The 18953-nt window shown below is 42.4% G+C and overlaps 1 protein-coding gene across 1 annotated transcript in view; it reads right to left on the reverse strand.

Annotated features, from left to right (window-relative positions):
- Positions 1 to 18953, reverse strand: part of DLGAP1 (DLG associated protein 1) — a 278071-nt gene that overhangs the window by 160747 nt on the left and 98371 nt on the right. The window contains exon 4 of the mRNA XM_044294017.1: positions 16961 to 17201. Within this exon, the coding sequence (XP_044149952.1) occupies positions 16961 to 17201 (241 nt within the window). The remainder of the gene's footprint in view (positions 1 to 16960; positions 17202 to 18953) is intronic.

Here is an 18953-nt window from a genome sequence, read left to right on the forward strand (position 1 = left end):
TGTTTTGTTTATGTTTATATTGTAGTTTTACAAAGTTATTCAGAAAAGAGAATACAAACAGATCTGATGTCTCACGTTTCTTGACTTCTGAATTATTGTTAAGCTGTCTGACTAGTGTTATACAACAGTCAATAACGCGAAGCAGAACACCTTCTATTATCACCATACTTTGCAAAAGTAGTTGTAGTAGAGCGACCTGAAGTATCTGGTATATGTCTTAAAATAATAACTTCCTTTTGCGCTGAATCAGATCACAGCAATGATCAAGCCACCTTCTCCTGTCACTTCAATACATGGCATTTTATGCACTTTTCTATTCAGATTTCGTAATATACAGCTGTGCTATTTGTAATGCCTTTTTCAAGACCTGCAATCATATTTAGGATCGACAAAACGCCATCTGTAGGAAAGGTTACTGCAGCGGAACATATCAGCACAATCAAATCATGTTGAAACTACTGGCTTTGAATTGCTCCGTAAAAGTGGGAAATAATGAAGAGGATTGAAGAGGGCTTAGGCAGGAAAAGCATTTTGTCTCATAATTTCATAATTAAACCCACCAATACAATGAGGAGTCACCTCATATGCACTCACAGCTGGATGCTTGGGATATTTGAATCTGATACTCCTCTAATTACAATTTGGTTTATTACTGTAGTGAATACCGCTAAAGATATTTCAGCATTAGCATTACAATTTGCTACTGCTCTGCTAAAACAGTCCGGCGAGTGCTACTGCTGCAATAACTCCAGATCTATGGACCTGAGCTTCTAATCCCACATTGCTGCCATTACCATTCCAGTGTATCTTCACTGGAAAATAAAATCTTGCCTGTTCATACATCCTTGTGGACAGTCAATGGGTGCATTCTTCCCATGTGAAGCTCTGAGGAGCAGCTCAGTCCTTCTACCTCTTGCTATGACCTGATATAGATTCCTCTCCACTGTCAATTGCTTCGATATTAGCTATGCTGACGCACTGAGGCTGGGTTCGCATCACATTTTTGCCATCTATTAAACGTATACAAAAAACATATACGTTAACAAATGCCTCAGACAGATGCATCCATCACCCTAGAGTTCCATTGCAAAAAAATACATAAATGTTTTTTACCGGAGTCTGCAGGATGGAAACGTTTGGTGTGCTACACTTTTGTATCCCTTTTTTTCCCAACGTATATTTTAAACAGACAGCAAAAACGTGATGTGCACCCACCCTAACCCTGGTCTCTAAAAGCCTAAAGGAGGACATCATACAACCTCCTTTACTTTTTCTACCCTCTTCTAGCTTCTAATACCTGTACCTGTCACTCTTCAGCTGTCTGTTCTCTTAGACCAGTCCCTCTCACTGGTCTCTGTTCCTGTCACTCTTCAGCTGTCTCTTCCTGTAGAGCAGCCCCTTCCACTGTTCTTGTCACACTTCAACAGTCCCTTACCTCAGACTGTTCTCTGTGCCGTTCATTCTTAAGCAGTCCATTCCCTTAGCTTAGCTCCTCTCACTGTTCTCTGTGTCACTTTTCATGAATCCCTTCCTTTAACGCTGGGTTAAAAGAACTAAGGGTTGGAACTAAGGGTTGGAACTGTGGAAAGTGGCAGGCACAGAGCAGAGGCTGGCTCTTCTCTGCCTGCCAATTTCCACAGTTCCAACCTTTAGTTCTTCCATGCTCAACGTTCTATGCGTCTGTCAGTCTTCAGCTCTTAGGCCTGCACCTCTCACCTTGCCTTTCTCTCCCATAGTATAGCCCAACCCTTTCGCTACCAGCCAAAGGCATGTTATTTTGGAGCTGGCAATTGCCTTATTCGAAAAAAAAAATAATAAAAAAAATTTAAACAAGATTTCTGAAGTACTGCATGTATTTTGATCAGATGTTTTCAAAGGAAATAACCAGGACTTAAATGTCCTTTAATTGAAGCAGCTAAGGGGTTTCTGAGTTAAAGGCAAAATCTATGTGAATATTGCTCTTGTTCATGTGATAATAATCTTCACAGCTCACCTTGATCATTGTGAGAAATATTAATGAAACAAATGTCTGGTGTCATAGGAAATTGTAACTTCAAAACATGTACAAAAAACTACAGTCTGATATTCTCAAAGCTCCTAAGTTTCAGAACACATTATAGAACTAATTAAATTACATGTGCATGTTAACAATAGGTATCCTATGGGTATATTGATTTTAGGTATATATATATATATATATATATATATATATATATACACACACACACACACACACACATTCAAATACATATGCATATACACTGGCATGCAGAAGTTTGGGCCCCCCTGGTCAAAATTACTGTTACTGTGAACAATTAAGCAAGTTGAAAATAAAATGATCTCCAAAAGACATAAAGTTAAAGATGAAACACACTTTTCAATACTTCAATATTTTAAGCTATATCAATGTATTATTTTGGTTTTGCACAATTTTACAGTGAAAAAAAAAGAAAGGAGTGCCTTGCAAAAGTATGGAAAGCCAAGGAGATTTGAGTGCTCAGATAACTTGGAGCGAGGTCTTAAACCTTCAATAGCCTGTTAGGATTAAGGCTTGTACACAATCATCGTTAGGAAAGGCCAAGTGATGCAAATTTCAAAGCTTTATAAATACTGTGGGGATTCGCTCTGGTAGTTAGGACTAGCAGATGCAGTATAGAGGAAAAGTACACCGTTCTTGAATCAAACAGCAGTGTTTATTCACACATTGGTGTATAACAAAATGCAGATAACGTGTATCACAAAACGCAGGTGGCTTGGTGTTTGTGCACACACAAGGAAAGTCCAGAAACAATAAAAGTCACCTTTTCTCCTGGGTGATAATTCACACCCTGTTAGCAGTTCAGTATCATCAAGTTCATAGGCGGCCTGTTCGCCTGAGTCATCCAGCCTGGCTCAAACCTCAAATCCCAGCACAGCCCTCAGTTCACAGCACACAGAGTCCTGAGCTCCACTGTCAGAGGGAGGTAAATCCACCCACCTGGCAGTGCTGGCAGTTTTTTATGCCTGGCAAAACCCGACCTGGAACATGGGGAGTAGTCACCCACCCAGCACTTTGACTACTCAGCTATGACAGCCATGCTAAATCTCAAAGTGTCAATTAGCAATAGCTGCTGCTGACACATAAAATACAGACTCTTACTTCACCGAGGCTAGGAACCTCACGATGATTCCAGGTACCTTCTTACAATACCTAGACTTCTCTAATCTTGTTCCAAAAAACAGCAGCCATGGTTCTTCTAAGCAGCTGCCTAACACTCTAAAAATCTAAATGGTTGAGGCACACAAAGCAGGAGAAGTCTATAAGATAGTAAAGCGTAATTAACAATTGGCAGTTAACAAGAGCAGTGGAGGTCAAGAGAAGGTCTGGAAGACCAAGACATTTTCAGAGACAACTGCTTGTAAGATTGCTAGAAACGTAAATCAGAACTCTCACTTGACTGCAAAAGACCTTCAGAAAGATTTAGTAGACTCTGGAGTTGTGGTACATTGTTTTACTGTTCAGCGACATCTGCAAGAATATGGCATTTATGAAAGTGTCATCAGAAAACCTCTCTTGCATCCTCACCATAAAATTCACCCTCAAAAGTTTGTAAAATAACAACTAAATAAACCTGATGCATTTTGGAAACAAGACCTTTGGACCAATGAGGTTAAAATAGAACTCTTTGGCCACAATGAGCAAAGGTATATTTGGATAAAAAAGGGCACAGAATTTCAGCAAAAGAACACTTCTCTAACCATTAAGCATGGGGGTGCATCAATGCCTTAGGGTTATGTTGCAGCCGATGGCAGAGGGACTATTTTACGTGTATAGGGAACAATGGATTCAATTAAATTCCTGAAAATTCTGGAAGCAAACATAACACCAACTGTAAAAATGCTGGTTAAAAAGAGGGTGGCTTCTATAAATGCATAATGATCCTAAACACACTTCAGAATCCGCAATAGACTATCTCAAAAGGCGCAAGCTGAAGGTTTTACCATGGTCCTCACAGTTCCCTGATCTGAACATCATTACAATCTGTGGATAGACCTCAAAAGAGCAGTGTATGCAAGACAGCTCGGGAATCTTATAGAACTGGAAGACTTTTGCAAAGAAGAATGGATGAAAAATCATCAAACAATAATTGAAAGACTCTTGGCTGGCTACAAAAAGTGTTTACAAGCTGTGATACTAGCCAAAGGGGGTGCTACTAGGTACTAACCATACAGGGTGCCCCAAAGCTTTGCTTTGGGCCCTTTTCCTTTTTTTTTATGAAATAAATAAAATATTGTTTTCCATTAAATACAAAGGGAATGTGTCATCCTTAACTTTATGCCTTTAGAAGATCATTTGATCTTCAACTTGCTTAACTATTCACAGTAACGGTAAGGGGTGCCAAAACTTTTGCATACCACTATAGAATGTATGTCTATGTGCCCACTTTTATGCTACTGTGGTTATAAACCACCTATCATATCCAAGTAGGCTGAGGATCAAATCCTGCAATAAATAGGAAAGGCAAAAAACAATAATGGGTTCCATATTATGTAGAATTTTAACTATCCTAACATTAATTGGGTCATTGAATCTGCTGGTTGTGCTAGAAGCTGTAAGTTTTTATCCACATTTCAAGACAATTAGTTATTGGAGCTGGTCAATGAACCGACCAGAGGAGATAATTTGTTGGATCCGGCCTTGTCAAACAGACCACATACAATATACGATGTGCAGGTCCGGAGCACTTCGGTTATAGTGACAATAATATGATGAGTTTCAATATAATATTCAATAAGGTCTTTGAAATGGACTCCCAAAAAGCTTGAACTTTAGAAAAGCTAAATTCAGTCAACTAAGGGAAGAGCTCATTCTCATGTCTCATTCACACGTTAGTGATTCACGCACGCGTGCTGTTCGTGTTCTCCGCGGAGAGCACACTTACCCATAGACGCAACATGGATGTCATCTGTGTTTTATCCGTGTTTCACGGCCCCGATCTTCCGGTCCGAAGCTCCGGAAAAAAATAGAGCATGTCCTATTGCGGACAAGAATAGGCATTTCTATGGGGGTGCTGGCCGGGTGTGTTGCGGATCCGCAATGCAGTACGGACATCTGAATAGAGCCTAAGACAGCAGTAATGTGCTGTCTGAGTGTAAGCTGCAGGGAGAAAGTCACTCTCCCTCCCACCCCTGCAGCTGACAGAAGTTGATTTTTACCTTAATTTTTTCAATCCCAGTCGGTAGAGGGTGTAGAGGAGTGGTAGAGGGCGTGGCCTAACCAGATCGGGACGTGGATTAGCAGGACCTGGGGCGGGTTTTTAAGTCTTTTGAGGGGGACACATTGTAGCAGGGGGCGTGTCTGGGCTCCTTCATGCAAGAGTGACGCCCCTCTGGGCACCTTACTGGCTCATTTGCATAGCTAATAAACTGAATTTTCAGAGGATAAAACATCTATTGCTGGAACAAAGGCACATCTTGAAATAAGGTTCTAACTGCTATTAGGCCATGGCTTTTCTTCAATAGCGATTATCCTGGTGACAGATTTCCTTTAAAGCTCTCCTACAGCAGTGAAGAAAAATGGCTGGGTTGTTATGGAAACCTGGAGTAGAACTGTGTGAGACTAAGGGCCTGCGAGCTTCTATTGGCTGATAAGGGTCATGTGATCAAGCTTCTATTGGCTAGTGCATTTTTGGGGAATATCTCAGGAACGGTACGGCCTAGAGAGCGGAGACCTAAAACCTTCCCGGATACCTGATGTACCTGGTGTGCCAAATTTCATGATTGTAAATGCGACGTTGCGGATTCCTTTAGCAGACATACACACACACATACACATAGCAGGGGGGTGGGAGCCGACTCTCAGGGGGATGCAAGAAGCTGCCCTGCTGAGCTGCACACACTTGTATGATAATGATAGTATGGACCTGCAGCCGGTGCAATGTGACATCACAAGCTCCCACCATGATAATGAGAAAGTGCGGGGGGGGGGGGGGGGGGAGTCAGGCGGCTTGGGGTGTCTGTGTAGTCACATAGCGCAGGCTGCAGGTCCACATTATCATACAAGTGTGTGTCAGCGCAGCAGGGTCACCATCAGGGCAGTAACTGAGCGCTGTCAGAGGCCCTGCTGCAAAGAGGCAAAATAGGGGCCACTCACAGCTGCCCCTAACCAAAGAGAAGGCAGCTCCCCCTCCTCTCTGCAGTATGATAGTCCATGTGAGGAGCGGCTGACATCAGTCACATATGATGTAATGTCTCTGAAGGTTATATCAGCGCTGGATCGTTATACGAGGAGCGGCTGATATCAGTCACATATAATGTAATGTCTCTGGAGGTTATATCAGTGCTGGAGAGTTAGAGGAGCGTTAGGAAAAAACTTTCCGTCTTTGCAGCCGCTCGCTCGCTCCAGTGCTCCTCTCTAGTCCTCCTGAAAAGGGCTGTGTGTCTTGTAGTGAATTGAAGTGACCACCAGTGTTGTGTGTCATGTGGGCATAACTACTGTGAAAGTTGGCCAGTGAGAGCATAAATACTGTGAGATGGCACTGCGTGGGCATAATGACCTTGAGGGGGCACTTATCTGGACAAAACTACTGTAAAGGTTGTACAATGAAGGCAATACTCCTTTTTTTCTTTTGGTGTGTGTGTGTGTGGTGTGTGTGGGGGGGTGGTGCCAGCCACAGAAAGGACCCGCCTCGGGTGCCAAACACCCTAGGCAGGCCATAACAGCCTCGTGTTGAAGTTACAAATACACTAACTAGGGGACAATACATGCACATGAGTAAAGAAATAGTAGTGTGACAGAAAACAAAGATTCGTTGTAAATGGTACCCACTCAAACTGGGCTGAAGACGGCAGACGGGTAACATAAGGGTCTGTGTTGCATCCAGTTCTTTTTAATCTCCTTATTAATGATTGAGAGGGAAGTGTCAGTGTCTTGTATATAGGATTCAGTTTTGGGGCTCCAACCTGCGGCCCTCCAGCTGTTGCAAAACTACAACTCCCATCATTCCCGGACAGCCTACATATATCAGCCTACAGCAGGGTATGGTGGGAGTTGTAGTTTTACAACAGCTGGAAGGCGCAGTTGAGCATCCCTGCTATAAAGGATATAGGAAAGCTAGAAAGGGTTTAGAGACGGGCAACCAGACAGTGAAAAAAAAGTGTATTAAAAACAGTAAAATGGTCCATTCTTAACAGATAGTTTTTCACTGATGCCAGAAGCTTCTATTAATTGTATGGAGGCTGTCGGGAAGTTAAACCAAAAAAAATAAGACATGTTCTCTTTGTTTACTTCCACTTTTCACTGGCTGTCAGAAAAGTCTAAGGCCCCTTTCACACGGGCGAGTTTTCCGTGCGGGTGCGATGCGTGCGGTGAACGCATTGCACCCGCACTGAATCCTGACCCATTCATTTCTATGGGGCTGTGCACACGAGCAGTGATTTTCACGCATCACTTATGCGTTGCGTGAAAATCGCAGCATGCTCCTCTTTGTGCGTTTTTCACGTAACGCAGGCCCTATAGAAATGAATGGGGTTGCGTGAAAATCGCAAGCATCCGCAAGCAAGTGCGGATGCGGTGCGATTTTCACGCATGGGTTCTAGGTGACAGTCTATTCACTGTATTATTTTCCCTTATAACATGGTTATAAGGGAAAATAATAGCATTCTGAATACAGAATGCATAGTATAATAGGGCTGGAAGGGTTAAAAATAATAAAAAAGTTAACTCACCTTCTCCTCTTGTTAGCGTAGATCCCGGTCTGTTCTTTAGCTGTGGCTGAAGGACCTTTGATGACGTCAGATCACATGCTCCATCACCATGGTGATGGACCATGTGATTGGAGCATGTGATCTGACATCACCTCAGGTCATTCAGTCCACAGCTAAAGAACAGACCGGCATCTGCGCTAAGAAGAGGAGAAGGTGAGTTAACTTTTTTTATTATTTTTAACCCTTCCAGCCCTATTATGCTAAGCATTCTGTATTCAGAATGCTATTATTTTCCCTTATAACCATGTTATAAGGGAAAATAATACAGTCTTCAGAACATCAATCCCAGACCCGAACTTCTGTGAAGAAGTTCGGGTTTGGGTACCAAACATGCGTGATTTTTCTCACGCGAGTGCAAAACGCATGACAATGTTTTGCACTCGCGCGGAAAAATCGCGCATTTTCCCGCAACGCACCCGCCTCTTATCTGGGCAAAAAACATGACGCCCGTGTGAAAGAGGCCTAAGCGAATAACCCTATAGACCAGGCATGGTCAACCTGCGCCCCTCCAGCTGTTGTAAAACTACAACTTCTACAATGCCCTGCTGTAGGCTGATAGCTGGAGGCTGTCTGGGCATGCTGGGAGTTGTAGTTTGCAACAGCTGGAGGGCCGCAGGTTGAGCATACCTTCTATAGACTATCATTGTTCACATATGACGGCCATTAAAAAAATTTAAATGTAGCCTTATAATGAGAGGCTCTAAAAATCGGCTTGTTAAGCTTAGAAATAAGAAGCCTTAGGCCCCTTTCACATGGGTGAGTATTCCGCGCGGATGCGATGCGTGAGTTGAACGCATTGCACCCGCACTGAATCACATGAGCGATGATTGAGGCTGTTCACATGAGCGATGATTTTCACGCATCACTTTTGCGTTGCGTGAAAATCGCAGCATGTTCAATATTGTGTGTTTTCCACGCAACGCAGGCCCCATAGAAGTGAAAATCGCAAGCATCCGCAAGCAAGTGCGGATGCGGTGCGATTTTCACGCACGGTTGCTAGGAGACGATTGGGATGGAGACCCGATCATTTTAGTATTTTCCCTTATAACATGGTTATAAGGGAAAATAATAGCATTCTTAATACAGAATGCATAGTACAATAGCGCTGAAGGGGTTAAAATAATAATAATAATAATTTAACTCACCTTAATCCACTTGCTCGCATAGCCAGCATCTTTTCTGTCTCTGTCTTTGCTGATTGCAGTCAAAGGACCTGTGGTGACGTCACTCCGGTCATCACATGATCAATCACATGATCCATCACCATGGTAAAAGATCATGTGACGGACCATGTGATGACTGGAGTGACGTCACCACAGGTCCTTTGACTGCAATCAGCAAAGAAAGAGACAGAAGAGATGCCGGCTATGCGAGTAAGTGGATTAAGGTTAAATTATTTTGTATTTTTTTTAACCCCTCCAGCGCTATTGTACTATGCATTCTGTATTAAGAATGCTATTATTTTCCCTTATAACCATGTTATAAGGGAAAATAATACAATCTACAGAACACCGATCCCAAGCCCGAACTTCTGTGAAGAAGTTCGGGTTTGGGTACCAAACATGCCGATTTTTCTCACGCGCCTGCAAAACGCATTACAATGTTTTGCACTCGCATGGAAAAATCGTGCATTTTCCTGCAACGCACCCACACCTTTTCCCGCAACGCCCGTGTGAAACCAGCCTTGTGATTGCATGTGATTGCATGTATATACAGACATGTGGGGTGAATACAAAGAACTAGCATATGATTTATTAATTCCAAGGACTTTAACCGCCTTATTACCAGAGTGTTTACCTCCCATCCTTAAGCATAAATGTCTGGCATGAAATTTTAGCAAATCGTAACCTCCTGTGGTGATGTGAACGCTAAAGTGAATAAGGATCCCGGAATTGGGGTATATCTCACCCAGGTTCCTGAACTGGGTGAGATAAGTAAAATTCCAGAGTGGTACTGGCTTCAGCAAGGCATAGTTGCTGGAGCTATTTTGTTAAATATTTAAGGGCTGGATTTTACTTGGATTGGGAGGTAGGTTGGTAGAGGGAGCTGCCAATCCACCTCTCCCATTCCAGGGCAGGTTTTCCCTAGCATGTAATCACCTGGGATTATTACTGGGGAGTAAAAGCCCATCCCAGACTGTCAGTCGGGGGCGTGGTTTCAAACAGAGGCCGGGTGAGGCTCTGGTTGTGTGGTTCCAGCCGGGCTAGGCTGAGAAACCACGAGGCTGGGACATAGCCTGGACTGACCGTGTTACAGCCTGGGGGGCTGGTATATGCTTGGCTGAGAAAGCCGGACTTGACACTGGGTCTGAACAGCACTCTATAGGTGAGTCAGGGATTCTACCATATGTTTAGTTAGAGCCCAGCCGGGCAGGTGTTTGTTTTGTATTATGTTTGTTTTGCTGAGGTGCCAAATAAAAGCGATGCTTGGACCTTAAACTAGGTGTCTGGCGAAGATACTTGTGTGAATGACCCCCGGAAAAGGGCAAACCCCCCACACTCCTCATATTGTACATAATCTACATTATAAATAAAAGGGTTGGCCTACCATAATGACATATTGCCTATCTACAGGATAGGTGATAAATATCAGATTGCTGGGGTCTGACTGCTGGAACACCCTATGATCATGAGAAAAGGGGTCCTGAGACATTCAATTACATTACCACCAATCTATGTATACAAGAGTCTTAAGACCACATTTCCTTGATCATGGGGGTCCCAGTAGTCAGACCCCCACAATCAGACACTTATCACCTGTCGTGTCATAGCTGTTGGACCTTTTCACATTCCCTATCCTTAAAGGTTTTCTTTGGGTGTAAAAAAATAAATAAATCTTAAATCTGGCCCAAAATATGTGTGTCAAACTAAAATAGAAATGCTCGCCTGTTAAAGGACCTGTGTCCACTTTTCTAGTTATCCTCTAGCCACAGGATCAGGAATAACTAAGTGATCTGTGGGGGTCTGAACGCTGGAGCCCCCACTGATCCCTCTTCTTGATTGAGTGGCAGGTCGAGCATATGCCCTGCCTCTCCATCCATTCTCTGTGGGGTCGCACTGGCTATTTTCAGTGGTCCCAAAGAAAATTAATGGAGCAGCAGGGTTATGTGGCGTGCCACACCACCAAAAAGGGGGAACAGAACAAGTTCCTGGGATCAGTGGGGGTAGCAGAATCGGACCCCACTAATCATATAGTTATGCCCTATGGTGTGGAGTGAATAACTTGAAAACCCTGACAACCCCTTTAAATCCTCCACCATTCCACCAGTATCTCTTTACATGACAGCAGTGATGCCTGTAAATTTGGAATATCATCACTGCCGCCATGTAAACCATACGTATCAATACTGCAGAATGTGACGCACTGTGCAGAATTTTTCAGTCATAAGTCCGACCCCATTTGCAGGTCACAACCTTTAACAAAGCCCAAGCAAAGACGCTAGAGGAGCAACGTGAGCAAAGGGCACAAACGGAGGGTCATAACTGAAACAGAAGCATTAGGGTCACCTGAGGCAGGATAATAGTGGGGATCCTGGAGCAGGGGTAACTGGAGAAGAGTCAATATTAGCGGCGTATTTAGAGTGGGGGCACCTGGAGCTGGGACATTTATGGGAGTGCACCTAAAGCAGAGGTATTAGGATTGCATGAGGCAGGGTAATATTGGTGATCTTGGAGCAGAGGTATTAGGGGGGCAACTGGAGAAGAGGCAATATTAGGGGTGCATTTAGAGTAGGGGCATTGGGGGGCATCTGGAGCTGTGGCACTAATGGGGGTGCACCTAAAGCAGAGGCATTGGGGGGGACCTAGGGCAGAGTCCCCCCAATGCCACTCTGAACTCTGCAGAGAGCAGCACACATTCATAGATCTGTGTCTGCTATAAACAAATCTTCTATTTCCCCCTTACAGTCTCCTACAGCTCACTACTGTCACACACCTGAGAAATAATCCCAGCACTGCAGAGGAGTCCTTCTCTCCAGCAGCCACAGTTTCCTGACAGCAGGGAGGGCAGGAGGATGGCCAGACATGTTCTCTCCTCCTTTACTGCCAGCACCCTGGGAGGTTTAGCAGACACTGCGGGGCCTCCTGTACAATTTACACCAGTAGGAGGCTGCATCGCTGTGCAATACTGCCACCTAGTGGCTACAATAATTATCTCTCCTGGGAAACAAGATAAATAATTACTCCTCCGTCTTATCTACGGGCGCAGGAGACTGGGGGCCTCCCGAGGAATCCCCCGCCTCCCCGGTAGAGCAGTCTGAGCCTGACTGTGTGTGTCTAGTGAGGAGTCTTTCCAAGAAATGAATAGTTAAGGGTCTTCAAAATATCTAGTGATTATGGTTAAGTTTATGCGACTATAGTAGGCACGTACAAATATAGGTCTGGGTTCTCTTCTCCCACCATTTGCATCCTTTTTAGTTTACAGCGCAGTACCCCAAAACATGAGGGTAGCTGCAAATTGTTTAGTTTGTTATATTTTTACCAGGCTCCTGTTTACACTGCACATCAGCAGATGGGGTATGGCTGGCAGTGGTTGGCATTAGGAATGGGAATAACCATCCCATTTCTCTCCCCTTGGTAGGTATGGGCTGGTTCTACTTCCTGCCATGAGGGGGAGTGCTAATCTAGAAAGTGAGGTGTGAGGGAGCACGTACTTGAGCTCCTACTCTTAGGGACCATTTTTGATCCCACTCTACTATGAGACCACTTCTCCAGAAAGACTGCAAGAATATGAAAACTCGAGATATTAGAAAGGCTACATCATTTACAGTCAACAGAGTGACCAACAAGCCGCAGCTTTATAGACCCTGCTGCAGATGAGGGACTACGATTCAGATACCCATCACCAAGATCACAATCATAACCAAGACCTGCATTACACCATGGACATCTACAGCGGCAAGTGCCAGCTTCCAGCTGTTAGTCAAAGTAAGTAAAGACAGACTTTTATTTATCTAATTCACTGATACCCAGGGAGCAATGGCCTCAAGGATTACACAGTGACACATTATTTCATCAGGGCCTGCACCTGCACTTGCTTGCAGATGAAATGCGTTTTTCACGCAGCCACATTCACTTCTATGGGCTGCGTGAAAAACGCAGAGTATAGAACATGCTGCGATTTTCACGCAACGCAGAACTGATGCGCGAAAAACAACACTCATGTACACAGACCCATTGAAATGAATGGGTCAGGATTCAGTGCGGGTGCTATGCGTTCACGTCACGCATTGCACCCGCGCAGAAATCTCACCCGTGTGAAAGGGGCCTAACACTGCTCTGAGTAGTTGCTGAAGGCAGTTGACATGTCTCCCCAGCAGATCCGGAGGAATAAAACTATGGAGAGCAGATTGAGTACAAATGCAAACTAGTGTCATTTTCAGTTTCTCACTGATCTATTCATCTATCAACATAAGCAAACAGTTTTAAAACATCAGAAATGCTTTTCCGGTCTAATCATTTATCTTTTCCATTGGTTATAGCTGCATTTTTTTTTTCCAGCAATGTTACAAGTGGCAGTCCTGTCAAATGGCCTTTGTCACAAGCCTTGCATAGATCGCGGGCTCAGGCTGTGAAGAGAGTCATTATTATCAGCGTGTCACCCCGATACTGACATAAAATAACAAGTTCTTCTGAGCAATGCCAGCATCATTCACGTATCCTCTCAGTGTCACAGAGCACCAAAACAACATCTGTTTTATATTCCATGTGAAGGTTTTTGGCATGGATTTTCCTTGCTGTCACCAGTCTATGATTAAGGGGATGCAAATGAGAAAATATTCTGATTCGCTCCCTCATTAATTATGGATAATTCATAATGGTGTCTTCTAGTATAAGGGAAAACAAGTTTGGCAAAGGACTTCATAAATAAAGTGATTAAACTCATCATTTGAGAAATGGCACTGACGCGTTACACATCTTCCACTTACTTCTGCCTTTGCCTCTTCACCTTCAGCTAACTTATTGATTGCCGCTCTGCGCTGACATTTTAACTCTACCATAGACTCGGATCAATAAGCAGCAGCCGCTCAGGTCATCAGTATTAGGACCTGTTCTTTCTCGAAATGAATTGGTGTTGATGTGGTTTATTTTTACATTAGGTTATTACTATTAGTCCTTTTTTCCATTTTTACAGCTTATAACTATTGTAGTATCACATCACAAATGTATTCGGTATTCATGTAAACCTATATGACCTAAAAAAAAAAAAACTGTTGGTTTGATATGTTTACCTGGCTTAAAGGGGTTGTGTCCCAAAACATATTCTACATTTTTCAAACCATGCACTGGCCTAAGTGCACTTACCTACTCATTTACATATTTAAAGTACTTTTTCTCCAGAATGAAGCAATGGATCACTAAATCAAAGGTATCATTACATTCAGCTGAGCTAGCCCTACAAGATGATGACTGGTATACCAATGCATTTTCTGGTAACAAACTCCCTTAGACTTCTTGGCATATTTAAAGCCCTATGATAATCCTAAAATTCACATTGCATACATGGAACTTTTCTTGCACTTGGAACCCTGACTACCCCAGCAAATAACATTTATTATGTAGAGAGGGTTAATACAAGCCACTTAATAATGTACTGCGATTGTCCATATTGCTTCCTATGCTGGCTGGATTTATTTTTCTATCACATTATACACAGCTCGTTTCTATGATTACGACCACCCTGCAATCCATCAGTGGTGGTCATTCTTGCACACTATAGGGAAAAGCACCAGCCTATGTGAGCTCTCACAGTTCAGTCCACCAGAGAGGCTGACGCCTTCTCCTATAGCGTACAAGCACGACAACCGTTGATGGATTGCAGGGTGGTCGTAACCCAGGGAATCGAGCAGTGTAAAATGTGATGGAGAAATGAATCCAGCCAGTGCATGAAGCAATATGGATAATAACAATACATTAGTAAGTGGCTTGTATTAACTTTCTCTACATGATAAATGCCACTTGCTGAAGGGAGGCAACCCCTTTAAAGAAGCACTACCACAATTTTTTTTTTCTCTGACCTGTTAGAAAGGTACATGATGTAATCTGTAGTGAAGGTAATCTTCTTACCAGTGTATTTGTGAGCTTTGCCCTCACTTCTGATGCTCAGCTATGTCATATGACCAGCGATCAGAATTTCCAAATAACACAGCATCTTATGTGTGGACAGGAAGTCATTTTCTCTATGTACAAACCGGATTCCCAAAAAGTTGGGACACTATACAAATCGTGAATAAAAACTGAATGCAATGATGTGGAGATGGCAAATCTCAATATTTTATTTGTAATAGAACGTAGATGACAGATCAAACGTTTAATCCGAATAAATGTATAATTTTAAAGGAAAAATTCGTGGATTCAAAATTTCACATTGTCAACAAATCCCCAAAAAGTTGTGACAAGTAGCAATAAGAGGCTGGAAAAAGTAAATTTGAGCATAACGAAGAGCTGGAAGACCAATTAACACTAATTAGGTCAATTGGCAACATGATTGGGTATAAAAAGAGCCTCTCAGAGTGGCAGTGTCTCTCAGAAGCCAAGATGGGTAGAGGATCAACAATTCCCACAATGTTGCGCAGAAAGATAGTGGAGCAATATCAGAAAGGTGTTACCCAGCGAAAAATTGCAAAGACTTTGCATCCATCATCATCAACTGTGCATAACATCATCCGAAGATTCAGAGAATCTGGAACAATCTCTGTGCGTAAGGGTCAAGGCTGTAAAACCATACTGGATGCCCGTGATCTCCGGGCCCTTAAACGACACTGCACCCCAAACAGGAATGCTACTGTAAAGGAAATCACAGAATGGGCTCAGGAATACTTCCAGAAACCATTGTCAGTGAACACAATCCACCGTGCCATCCGCCGTTGCCAGCTGAAACTCTACAGTGCAAAGAAGAAGCCATTTCTAAGCAAGATCCACAAGCTCAGGCGTTTTCACTGGGCCAGGGATCATTTAAAATGGAAGACTGTTCTATGGTCAGACGAGTCACGATTCAAAGTTCTTTTTGGAAATCTGGGACGCCATGTCATCCGGACCAAAGAGGACAAGGACAACCCAAGTTGTTTTCAACGCTCAGTTCAGAAGCCTGCATCTCTGATGGTATGGGGTTGCATGAGTGTGTGTGGCATGGGCAGCTTGCATGTCTGGAAAGGCACCATCAATGCAGAAAAATATATTCAGGTTCTAGAACAACATATGCTCCCATCCAGACGTCATCTCTTTCAGGGAAGTCCCTGCATTTTTCAACAAGATAATGCCAGACCACATTCTGCATTAATCACAACATCATGGCTGCGTAGGAGAAGGATCCGGGTACTGAAATGGCCAGTCTGCAGTCCAGATCTTTCACCTATAGAGAACATTTGGCGCATCATAAAGAGGAAGGTGCAACAAAGAAGGCCCAAGACAATTGAACAGTTAGAGGCTGGATTAGACAAGAATGGGAGAGCATTCCTATTTCTAAACTTGAGAAACTGGTCTCCTCGGTCCCTAGATGTCTGTTGAGTGTTGTAAGAAGAAGGGGAGATGCCACACAGTGGTGAAAATGGCCTTGTCCCAACTTTTGGGGGATTTGTTGACACCATGAAATTCTGATTCAACATATTTTTCCCTTAAAATGGTACATTTTCTCAGTTTAAACTTTTGTTCTGTGATTTATGTTCTATTCTGAATAAAATATTAGAAGTTGGTACCTCCACATCATTGCATTCAGTATTTATTTACGATTTGTATAGTGTCCCAACTTTTTTTGAATCCGGTTTGTATTCCTATGGGAGCCTCAATGTAACTGACTTCCTGTCCTGTGTCAGTTGGTCACATGACACAGCTGAGGATCAGAACAGTCACTGGTAAGAAAATTACTTTCACTACAGATTACATCATGTACCTTTCTAATGGGCCAGAGAAAGATGTTTGTGGGAGTGATACTTAATTAAATTAGTTATATTAGCTTGAATGGTTGAAAACATAAAAATGATATACAAATGGGAAAAAGTTGTAAAATAGCATGTTTATGACAACTAAACTTTGTATTGCTAATTTTCACTAGTTAATAAGACGCCTGTGTTTTTAAACTGGTAAGCATACACATAAATCTGTCTATATGAATGAATCTATGGGAATAATAAGCCGCCACGTATACCAGAAATGTCCATTATATTTGAGATGAGATTATTGGCGACTTTCTTATGATTATAAATTACGCTAGTACTAACCGGTGCTGCTCTGGATTGTCCTCACTGTAGTCGTTGTGCGTGGAGGTGATGATGGTCTTAGCAGCACACTGTCATCATCTTGAGAACATCCCTTCTCGATTGCTCTAACGTAGCTGTGGCTTCTCATTCGAAAACAGCCAGGCATTGGAAGATCCAGTGCCTCCACTGCCTGAGATTCCAGCTCACTAAAAACGGACTCACATACTGATTCAAACTGCCCATTGACTTCCATTTCACTAACCTGAAAAAGAAGAAACAGTTTCATAGGTACATATTTGTATAACACATTATAGTATAAAAGTATTATAGAATAGTGTCTATAGTTATTATAATGTATTAAGTATACAGTTGAAACCAGAAGTTTACATACACTATATAAAAAGACACATATGCATGTTTTTCTTAATATTTGACATGAAATCAGAATAGAAATTTACTGTTTTTGTTCAATTAGGATTACCATAATTATTATTAGTTGCCAAATGCCAGAGAGAATGTTTAAGACATATTTATTACTTTCTGCAAAGTCAAAAGTTTACATACAGTACATTTCATTAATATTTGTTACCAATCCCCTTAAACTGTATGACTTGGGTCAAACGTTTTGGATATCCTTCCACAAGCTTCTCACAATAGTTGGTCGGAATTTGGGCCCACTCCTCCTGACAAAACTGGTGTAATCGAGCCATGTTTGCTGGTCGCCTTGCTCGCACCAGCCTTTTCAGCTTTGCCCATCAATTTTCAATAGGATTGAGATCAGGGCTTTGTGATGGCCATTGGCCACTCCAAAACATTGACTTTATTTTCTTTAAGCCACTTTGTAACCAGTTTGGCAGTATGTTTGGGGTCATTGTCCATTTGGAAGACCCATTTCCGCCCAAGCTTTAACTTCCTGGCTGATGCCTTGAAATGTTGCTTCAGTATTTCCACATAATCTTCTTTCCTCATGATGCCATGTATTTTGTGAAGTGCACCAGTCCCTCCTGCAGCAAAACAACCCCACACCATGATGCTGCCACCCCCGTGTTTCACAGTTGGGATGGTGTTCTTAGGCTTCCAAGCTTCTCCCTTTTTCCTCCAACAGTTAGACCACAGGACATGTCTCCAAAAATGTAGTTATTTGTTCCTGTATGCATTTGCAAACATTAATCTGACTTTTTTATGTGTCTTTTGGAGTAATGGCTTCTTCCTGGCAGGGTGGCCTTTCAGCCCATGTTGATACAATACTCGTTTCACTGAGGATATTGACACAATCTTACCAGCTTCCGCTATCATCTTCACAAGGTCTTTAGATTTTGTTCTTGGGTTGATATGCACATGTCAGACCAAAGCATATTCATCTCTGGGACACAGAACCTGTCTCCTTCCTGAGCGGTATGATGGCTGGACATTCCCATCTTGTTTGAACTTGTGTATAATTATTTGTACAGATGAACAAGGCACCTTCAGGCATCTTGAAATTGCACCCAAGGTTGAGCCAGACCTGAGTCCACAATTCTCTTCCTTATATCTTGGCTGTTTTCTTTAGACTTTCCCATGATGCTACACAAAGAAGCAGTGTGTTTCAGGTGTGCATTTAAATACATCCACAGGTGTGTCTCTAATTAACTCAGATGTTGCCAACAAACCTAAAAAGCTTAAAAAGCTTCCAAACACATGACTTCATCATATGGGCAGTCCAGAATTGTTTAAAGGCATAGTAATCTCAGTGTTTGTAAACTTTTGACATTGCAGAAAGTAATAAAAATGCCTTAAAATATTCTCTCTCTCCTTATTCTGGCATTTGGCAAATAATATTAATTATGGGAATCCTAATTGACCAAAAACAGGAAAGGTTTATTCTGATGTCATGTCAGATATAACATGCATATGTGTCTTTTTATATAGTGTATGTAAACTTCTGGTTTCAACTGTGTGTATATATATATATATATATATATATATATATATATATATAGTACATATCGCACATGCAGTTTTTAAAAGCTAGAAG

The sequence above is a fragment of the Bufo gargarizans genome, chromosome 5, assembly GCF_014858855.1.
Source record: "Bufo gargarizans isolate SCDJY-AF-19 chromosome 5, ASM1485885v1, whole genome shotgun sequence".
NCBI classification, from domain to species: Eukaryota; Metazoa; Chordata; class Amphibia; order Anura; family Bufonidae; genus Bufo; species Bufo gargarizans.